The following is a 10,791-nucleotide window of genomic DNA, read 5'->3' on the forward strand; positions in this document are numbered from 1 at the left end:
TGTTCAAAAATTTCTCATATAAAAATTAATTTATCAACAGATTTTTACCAAAGTTAGCAGATAACCCACTTAAGAAGAAATGTACTAGTAATGATAACAATCTTACCTACTTCTTACCTGAGTTTTCATTATCATTTTCTATGACTGACCTTGTGAATGATAAAGGAACAAAACACAAAACATCTAGGAGATGAAGTTAAAATTAAGCCAAGACTACTACATCTTGACAAGGAGTTCTGGTGGCTTAGTGGTGAGGAGCTGCACTGCCAATTTGAAGAGAGGGTTCGAATCCAACCAGCTACTCTGAAAGATGGGCAGTCTCCTCCTTTGCGATTTACAGCCTCTGAAAACCTGCTGAAGGGTTGGTTATAAGTTGGTTTGAACTTGATGCAACACAACAACAGCAACACCTACATCTTGATGGGCAGCACAAAGTTTAGGATGTACAATTATTTGAAGTCAAATAAATGCAAAGTCTTTCAAATCAATGTTACAGATCAAATTCCCTGTGACCTGCTTCCCACTCTAACTCGGAGTCACAGGACCAGTGGGAGAGAGCTGCTTAGCTGCAAACTGCACAGCTCATTAAATAAGAGTGTGGAAGGCTATACCAAACATGGTCAAGAATATGTTAAATTTTAAAAGATTAAACAAAGTTTAAAGGCAATGGTGGTTTAATTAATGAGTCTTTAAGATGCATTTAGAAAAAGTATTTCCCCCCCTCTTATGGCTTTTAAACAGCTCAATGACAGCAAAATAGTAAATCTAAGTTGGTGCTGGAGTTCTACAAAAATAAGAAAGAACGTAATGTCTTAATCATTTTTTTAGTCTCAAGAAAGAGGAAGAAAGAATGATAGATACAGAGACAGACTGAGAGAGAGAATGGAACAAAAACTAACTTTCCAGGCAGGGAAATACTTATAAAACCTTTTATGTCAAAGTTAGGATTTCACAACATAACACACTAATGCAAAATCCAGTAGCACCTGTAAGAAATAAATAAATGCTGCCATCACTTAAATGCTTTTAAATATCTGTAAAAGGCTGGGGTGGGGGGTGGGGGGAAGAGATAAAGTACATTCTCCAAAGAACAACAAATATATTTCAAAATAAAAACTGTATTTTTGGTTTTTTCTTTTTTTTTGTACAAGAATTCAGGTTTTTCATATAATAACTTATACACAATAGGATCAATCTCTGCTCTTCTCCTCTGTGTCACTGTCAGTCCACATGTTCAGGCTATAGTCCCTGACATTGTTTTCTGATAAATATATGACCACAGTTTGATCTGAATATAGATACATTATATATTACTTGTCTCTGGGAAAATCAAATTTCAATATGCAAACTTTTATTTATATAGTACAGAAATGGATAAAACTACAGTAGGCACACAACCTAAGTATGACGTCTAGATGGTGATTTCTAGCTACTCTCCTACTGTAAATGAATGTTTAAAAGAGTCTTAAGAAGATTTTAATTCTATGTGCACTTGTGATCACCTTATCCCATACACTGTACATGTCTAGTGACAATCTGGGAATTAAAAGGTGCAGCCCTCAAGAAATTGTTAAGTCACTAAAAATAAAAAAAAAGAAACAATTAGCCTCTATTGGACAAGGAAAAAACTCACAAAATTTCCAATTTTAAATTTCATAGCAGTAGGAAAATATTAAAAATAATTTTCTGTATATACATATGAGTATATGTATATTTTGAATTACACATATGTCTCATATCAGTACAATTCAAGGGTGGAGACATTTGGATGACTTCTTTTCCTATTAAATGACTGATGTCTATGTTAAAATTTAAAAATATTTTATTATATCATTAAAATAATTCACCTACCATTTCAACAACTTATACTGTTTTTTATGTTTTTAAATTTTTAACTCTTTATAACGAAATTTTCTGACCCTATGTTAAATCTCTTATTTAAAGTAAAACTTGGTATTCTTTTACTCAGAAACTGATGGATAAAATCACATCTCCTTCAAAATCCCATCAGTCAAATACATTTTATGACCTGATTTATCAGAGAAGTCTCTCAGCTCTGAGCATGTGTACCTAAACTATTCTCCCTATAATAAACCGGTGAGAAAAGTATCTTAAAGTAGATGGAGGTAATTTCCATGATGTTACAACACAGATAGTACATGATTACTGAGTGTCTAATAGAAATTGTTCAGATATCTGAAAACTCACTTTAGAAACTAACTTTAGAAACAAACCATTTATTTTTCACTCTAATAGAAATTAATATGTATGTATTTACGTACATACACATACATATAAAACAAAATTGTCTAGTCTTGAATAGCTGTTTGTGAGTGAAAAAAATGGTTACAAATTGATAAGTTAGCTTAATTTATACTTAACAATTCGATCATTTTGGGGTACAAACAAAAAAAGTCAGTGCATTTGTAGACTCCATAGAGTCAGATACTCAAGCATACACTTTAAAAAAGACCCTCCCTCAACATTACAGGCATTGTACAGCAAGAATATATGGACTCTGATGCAATTCCTATTCCATAGCAGACTACACAGCACTTGGCTTACTTTTAAAATAGCTCCTTAAAAGAAATATAGTATATAAAGAAATGCATGTTTGCGAAAAGTCTTTTAAAATTACATCAAAACAACATTAAAACATGTTCACTGAGAATAGCCTATTGAATTGAGTTCCTGTTTGAAATGCCTAGTTAACAGTTCAGAATATTGCCTTGTGAGGTTTGAACACAGACATGGTTGATGTGAGGACCCAGGCAGAGTGCATGTCTCCATCCCCATCTGCCAAAATCACAATTTACACACAGTTCTGGATCGGCTGCTGGATGGAAATGGATCCCTTTGAAAATAGCTATACACCTTAAAATGATCTATAAGAAACAAGTCTCAAATAACCATTATTATTCTTAAATTGAAATGCATTGATCATTCAGAAAAGATTTCTTGCAAAATATATAAAGAAATGTAACTGCATATTCTGTAAATATACTTAGCATTGCTAGGCCTGGCCATTCAGGACGGGCTGCGGTAGTTCAGTTCTATGTCAAATTTATTAGAAATTTAAAAAGAAAAATTTCCGAGGGACTCAGCTGCCTTCATTAGCTGGCTTTAAAATGTATAATAAAATGAGAGACAGTATCTTCTCATAAATACATGGAGTCAATATGGAAAAGGAAACTATACAGTGGACACAATTAGAGAACACCAGAGTGTACCAGAGTGGTCACCAGAGTGAAATTTCTTCCAGTATAAAAAAAGGGAAGAACTCTATCCACACAGTTAGAGTAAGTATATTTCAATTAAAGATGCAGCTCTCTCTCACTCCTGGCAAGAATTAATTGGTAATGGCACTGCTTCTCAGCAGTGCAAAAGTATCCTGAGAAATTATTCAGATTACAACAAAAGACAGGGCTTTCCTCACTAAGTTGGTTTTTTTTTTTGCACAAAACACAGCTCTAGATATCATAAATAAATTAATTTAAAAAGCAGATAACCTTCACTGTGTTGAACACAATCAGGGGATGTGACCCAGACATTGTTAATTCTCCCATTGACTAACATCAGGGAAGAAAAAAAGGAAAAAAAATTGCATTAAATGTCTATTTTTAACTTTCTAGTTAACTATGGCCAATAATATACAAGGAGGTAATTTGTAGTTCAAGTTTCTCATCTCTTCCCCCACCCCTCACTAGCTACAAGCAGAATTCTAAATTTTACACTGAAATATACAATTCCAATTCTCAAAAGCTCCTCCACTTGGAGGAGTCATATTTTTTTTAAAAAAAATTGTGCAATCTTGATGCAGAGCCCAAACAGTCCTATGAAGAGAGACAGTGTTATTTTTTAATCTATTGGCACTGAAATTTTACTTTCCTTAGCTGCATTCAAGTAACTTGGCCAAGTTATCTCGTAATTCTGTTAGTTCAAATATCTTTCCATCAAGAATTTCTAAAAGTGTCTTCAGATTATTGCGGAAAGCTTCTTGTTCATTCTGACTTTTCTCCAGACGTTGCTCTAAGTCAGACAGTTGTCCCTCCAGGTCTTTGTTCCGAATTTCTACTTCCTTTAGAAACAAAAATGTAACATGAAGGTCAGTGCATCGCTTAGAGAGTAATGAAGTTTTCTGTTATTACTCACATTGGGGTAGTCTCTGCAGTGTAACAGTTTTGGATAAATTGCTGTGTATCAACACAATGTAGGGAGATTTCAGATTTGCCAGTTGAAAAGTCCACATATTTTTACTGGCTACCTTGTCCATTTCCCATCTATTTATCTAACCAAGATTTCAAGACTGCTTATCCATGTTAAGCAACACTTCAAATACCAACATGGGACAGAAGAGTCAGTGTGTGGAAATTTTTATTTCATTTATATTTTTGCCCAGCACTTTTTTCTAAGTTTTATAGTACTCTAAATAAATGAATTATTCTTTGTTTACTTAAAATCAAATACATATATGTTGTAAAGAATACAGCGTAACTAAAGGTGTTACAGAGAATATAGCTTTGCTAAAAATTGTAGCAAAGATCCACTTCTGAGAATTAAAAAAGCCAACAATTCCAATATGCTGCAAATTAAGGAAAAAAATTGAAAATGGGAAGTAAAGGTTAATAAAAAAAATCTGTTGTTAATTTTTAAAAACATAGAATAACATCTGACATACATATCTGCGCATGGTAAATATAATAAAGTGACTTTGAAAAAGAATACAACAGAAAGTATAGATTTAAATTTGGTTAAAAATATAAAATTGGGAAAATTGGCAGAACATCAACTAATAAAATGATAGTAATCAAAGAAGCAATAAATTGAGTTCTGTATCTTTTATGAAAAGTTTACTGACGTTCTAGAAAATTAAGTGACAGACACATACTATATTCAAATATACAAATTATGGAGAACAATGAAAATATTTTTGTCAGATCCTATCAAATCTAGCATATGTTAAAATACAAAGGACAGAATACAAATCAACAACATTGTAATGGGTAAAATATTTGTATCCAGGAGGACAAACATGAGTAATTAATATACATGGGAAATCATTCCAGGGCTGCATTACTGGCACTTTTTTTGGGGGTGGGGGGAATATGTTTCTCATAATACCATTAAAAGGCAACTTCTATGAAAAATAATTGGGAAATTGCCTTGAATATATATATGACATGTAAGGGTTAGTGTTCAAAATTACTTTCCTAGTAAAAAATTAATTTGACTTTGCCATGTGGATGGGCGGGGATATGTAAATAGGGCATGTGAGCCTATCCACAAGGAGACTGTCTAGTCTCACCATGAAATTAAGCAGATCTGGCAACAAGATCTTCCCACCAGAAAAAGAAGAAGCAAGAGGGCCTACGAGAGCAGTGGCCATAGTAGCCACAGGACAGAACCAAAGACTTGACATGAGATGGGACCTTGGGATTGCCACACTATTGGAACTGGAGCCAAAGGCCTTTGCCCAAGTTTGCTGGACAGCTGGGGGTGGGGTGGGGGTGAGGCCATAATTCACAAGACGGAGAAGTTTGTAACAGTAGCTTAAAGCTGCAAAGCTCAAAGCTGAGGCGACTGTAATCAGCTTCTGGAGGCAGTCCTGACTGTATTCTGCTACTAACCTGGATTATAATCTTTTGATTTTTCCAACATGGTTCTAGGCGGTCTGTAGGCTATCACATTGGATTTGGGACTCAGTATGCAGTGTGATTGATGCTGGAATGAGTAGAAAGGTGTGTGGAAGGATGGGAGACATATCTAATCTCCTGGGAATTGGTTTTTGTGTTGCTGATGGTGTTGACTGGGACAGTTCCCCTTTGTAAAGCTAGTAAAGACCAGATAAGACTGGTCCCACATGGCTTTTGATTTTTTTATAATATATGTAAAAGTAGCAACCATTTATGATTCTGAACATAAAGAAATGGATGGACAATCTCCTCCTCCCACGTGATTTAAAGTCTCTCAGAATCCACTGGAGGGTCAGCTATTGGTCAGTTTCAATTTGATGGTACTCAACAAGAACAACAATATGCTCTAATAGAAATAACCAAAGACAAAGCTTAAGCATACGAAAGAGATGCAAGAGCCCCCCCAAAATAAGAAAGGAATAAAGTAGCTATAATGATTTATAAATGAGGAGTTTAATGCATCCCAATCTAATCTCCTCTTTTCCAAGAATCGATGCCTTTGAGGTGTGGTGGTGGAGAAGAGTGCTCAATGAACTGCCAAAAGAACAAACAGATATGTCTTAGATAAAGTGAAACCACAGTACTCCTGGGTGGCAAGTGTGTTGAAGCTCCAATTTGCACACTTTGGACATGTTGCAAGGAGAGGCTATTCCTTGAAAAGGGACATTATGCTTGAAAAGGTGGAGGGTCAGCCAAAGAGATGAAAACTCTCTGCTAGATAGAGTGACACAGTGATTACAGAAATGGGCTCAAGTGTGTCAGAAATGAGGATGGGATTCTACTTGACAATTCTTAACAAAAGCAACCTCATCTCTAAGAATTTACTGTTAGATGTTACCATGCATTTTCCTCCTCATCTTTTTTTCCAAACAACTGGCAAAGTAAAAGTAATTAAACAGAGAACAGAACCTAAGACCAAGAAAATATAAATTCAGAAGCCAAATTCATGAAAGCTCTAAACTCTAAGGAATAAAACAGGCTCTGTGATCAAATAAAAAAATTCCACTCATGATTGCACAGCATGCTCTCCTGCCTACTTAAACAATAAGCTTAAGAGTAGGACGCTTCCAACTACAAAAATAGACTAAACATCATTCACTAGCAAACACCCACTTCACCAGGCACCACCCAGTTTGCCCTCTAAAGCCCTCCTTAAAAATGAAAGACTTCTTTGTTATTCTAGCCAACCAATGAAATCCTAACCATTTCTAACAGAAAACGCAAAGCACAAATTTCCTCAGCTATTAAACAGTGTTGTTCTCTCTAGATGGGGTATCCTACTCTAAGCCAAATCTCTGGAAGAATTTTTATTTACCTGATAAAAAAAGAGGTTCAATACAACACTGACTGTGTTAGTCTATTTTTAGACAGAGAGACTATGTTCCTAAAACAAGAATAGAGTTGGCACAGGGGCGAACAAAAGGCTAATGAGACCATAGTTGGTAACATGTTCTTGTTTTCCAGCTCTTTCCATCTTGCCTTTCATACTCCTAACTCATTCTTCTGCTCATTATTGTTTTGTCTACTATTTTTCCCTTTCTTAATATGTAAAGTAGGGAGCTCTGGTGGCTAAATGGTAAGGAGTTGCAATCCCAACCCAAAAGCACATGGTTCAAACCCAACTGCTGCTCCAAGATGTAAAGGTGGGCAAACACCTTCTATGCGATTAACTTCCTCTGAAAATCCACTTGAATGTCAGCTGACTCAGTTCTGACGTGATAAACAACATGTCAGGAACACGTCAGGAAAACACAGACATGGTTCAGCCAGATAAAAAGCCTGTAGGCTAGAATTTGCTAACCTTCCAGAGTTTTGTTGTTGTTAGGATGACAAAGAACCAATTACGACCATCCTACGAACAACAGATCAGAATGTTGCCCCAGACAGGGCCATCCTCTACTTTTACCAGAATGGTGTCTTTTGTTCAAGGACTGTTGCTTCCAGATAACATGCCCAAAGTATTTGAGATGAAGTTTTATCACTCTTGCTTCTAAAGGAGCACCCTGATTACACTTCTGTAAGACAAATTTGTTTCTTTGGCAGTCCATTCAATGGTCTTCATCAATACCACAGTACAAAGATGTCAATTCTTTCTTGGTTTTCTTATTCATTGTTCACTTTTTGTTTGAATATGAAGCAACTCAAGATACTAGGGTTTGAGTCAGGAGCACTTGGGTCTTTAAGTTGACAGCGTTGCTCTTAAGCACGTTAAGGGGGACCATGAAAACTGATTTTCCCAGTGCAAAACATATTTTTTTATTTCTTGACTGCTGCAACCATGGATGCTGGTTGTAGATCCAGGCAAAATCAATTAAGTGAATAAGTTATTGTCTTTCTGATGATGAGATGTAATTCATATTGAAGGCTGTCATCTTTGATCTGTAAGTTCTTTAAGACTCCATTTCCTAAAAGCAAGGTTGTGTCATCTCCATAATGCAGGTTGTTGAAGAATCTTCCTCTAATCCTGATGCTACATTCTTCTACAGTCCAGACTATAGACTATAGTACAGACTATTCTATAGTCCAGCTTACAGATTGAAGAATATGGAGAAAGGCTACAACCCTTTCACATACCTTTCTTGTTTTATACCATACAGTGTTCCCTTGTTCTGTTCTGACAACTACCTTCTTGGTCTTACTATAGATTTTGTAGAAGCACAATTAAATATTCTGAGATTTCCATTTATCCCAATATGATCTATAATTTATTATTATTTACACAGTCAAAAGCCTTGGCTTCCTCAATAAAACACAACTTTTTTTCCTGGTATTTTCTGCTTTTAACTTAGAACTATCTAACTTCAGCAATGATATCCCTCATCACATAGCTTCTTCTAAGTACAGCTTCAATTTCTGGCTATTCTGCCATTTTAAAATAATCTTCAGCAGGATTTAACTTGTATGTGATATTAATGACCTAGTTGAATAATTTACACACTCTTTTAGATAATCTTCTTTGGGATGGGAACAAATATGAATCTCTTTCAGCCAGGTGGCAAGGCAGTTTTTTCCCCTAAATTTCTTGGCATAGGCTAGTGAATGCACATCCAGGCTACCTCTGTCTGTGGAAACATTTGACCTGATTTGATTAATTACCAGGGCCAATGCCTTTCGTGCAGCTTGGACTTCTTCCTTCCATATGAACGATTCTTGATGTTCACCAGTTCTTTTTGGTGAACAGCACGCACTGATTCTGTATATTTGTTTCATTATCTTCTCCATGTTTTTGAAAGAGGATAGCATGTATACAGTCCCCCACTAGCACAAATTATGCAGCCAAGTTTCCCACATTTGGGGAAATTGCAAGAGTCAGCACATCAAACAAATACTTGATAATAGAACACCTGGGTGGATACTGGAAAGAGGATAAAATTAGATCCACATCTCACACATGAAAGAATAAACCCCAAAGAGATCAGAGATGCAAATGTTAAAAATTAGACCTTATAAATAGTAGAAGCAATATAGATGAGTTCCTATAGAACCTGAGCAAGCTAAGAGTTTTCTTTGCTTCACCAGACAGAAACAATAAAAACAAAGAATGATAAATATGACTACATAAAACAACAATAGCAACACCACTTTAAGCAAAGTCAAATGACCCGACAAATTGGAAGAACATATCTTCAACACGTAACAATATATAAAAATCTGATAGCTGTGGAATCAGAACTGACTCACAGCTGACCTCCCAGTGCATTTCTGGAAGCTGTAAATGGCATAAGGGAGACTACACTGCCCACTCCCTCGGAGCTGCTGGCGGATTCCACCACTAGAGAGGTGTGCCTGTGGGCTAGCAGTACAACTCCCAACAGATTACACCCCTATACCTCCCTAACCATAAATGGTAGTGGTGGTGATGGTGTGCCCCAACTTGATGTGGAGTCAGAACCAACTCACAGCTAACCCTGGGGTAGGTTTTCAGAGGCAGTTAATCACATGGGAGGACACCGCTCATCCTCCTGCAGAACAGTTGGTAGATATGAAGTGCATATCTTGGGGATTTCAATACAGGTTCTTATTACCAAGCCACCAGAGCTCATTTTTTTTGACATTTATGTCTCTGATCTGTTTGGGGTTTATTCTTTAATATGTGGTGTGAGATATATAGATCTAACATTATGCAGTATCTACTGTAACAAAAATACCACAGATAAATGACTAATATTTATAATATAGGGGGAAAGGACCAAATATCTGATATTGTTATGTGCCATCGAGTTGCCTGTAACTCCTAGCAACCCTACGTTCAACAGCTCTGAACCCAGCCCTATCCAGAGCCAGTCCCACTGATTCTGACACTCCTGCCCCCATTGTTGTTGTTGTTATGTGTCACCAAGTTGCCTGCTCAACGCGACCCTATGTACAAAAACTCTGAAACCTGCCCTGTCCTGAGCCAGAGACACTGACACAAAAACACCTACCCCATTGCCCTAGTTACTTTATCAATCCATCTCATCCAGGGTCTTCCTCTCCTGTGCTGTTCCTTCGTTCTTCTAAGCATGATGTCCTTCTCCAAGGACTGATCTCCCCAGCTACATGCCCTAAGTATTTGAGATGGAGCTTCAAAAACCTAGCCTCCAAGGAGAAACTTGGTTTTACTCTCTTCAAGACAGACCTATTTTGTGCAACAATGAATGAATGGAAATCCAAAGCCTCTGTAAATTTTTACTGAAATAATAAATTTAAATTAAAAAAATTAAGTTAGAGTAAGGAAGGCAATGGATTTATAACTGCTCATGCTAATAACACTATATCATGGCATGGAGGAGGAATAGTGGAACTGTATCCACATTGACAATATTCTTCTTACCAAAACCATTTATGGAAAATAGGAACTGCAGTAGAACATGTACCTCTGGATTGGAAATGATCATATTATTAATATTTTTAGCCTTAAATGTAAAATATTATATTGTTCAAAATTATTTGTTATACATTTGTTTAAATGTTTCCCTCTTTTAACAATTAGGATCTAGCGGGAAGAGAAAAGACCAAAGAATGGCCAAAATTATTGGGGCAGCTATTGCTGCCAGTTTAGGGCCTGTGTCAGGAAAAGGAAGTCTTACTCATATACAGTGCCACCCAAAGGTAATAA

At 36.2% G+C, this 10,791-nt stretch overlaps 1 protein-coding gene across 3 annotated transcripts in view; it reads right to left on the reverse strand.

Moving 5' to 3' along the window:
- Nucleotides 1-1,659: 1,659 nt before the first annotated feature.
- Nucleotides 1,660-10,791, reverse strand: part of HOMER1 (homer homolog 1 (Drosophila)) — a 167,687-nt gene continuing 158,555 nt past the window's right edge. For 2 of the 3 annotated variants that reach the window (XM_006889848.1, XM_006889849.1), the window contains exon 7: nt 1,660-4,078. In XM_006889848.1, coding sequence (XP_006889910.1) covers nt 3,890-4,078 — 189 coding nt within the window. In that variant the 3' untranslated portion in view covers nt 1,660-3,889. The remainder of the gene's footprint in view (nt 4,079-10,791) is intronic. The other variant, XM_006889847.1, reaches the window with a different exon arrangement.

Source organism: Elephantulus edwardii, unplaced genomic scaffold, assembly GCF_000299155.1.
Source record: "Elephantulus edwardii isolate Elephantulus edwardi_28Jun2011 unplaced genomic scaffold, EleEdw1.0 scaffold00082, whole genome shotgun sequence".
In the NCBI taxonomy this organism is placed as follows: Eukaryota; Metazoa; Chordata; class Mammalia; order Macroscelidea; family Macroscelididae; genus Elephantulus; species Elephantulus edwardii.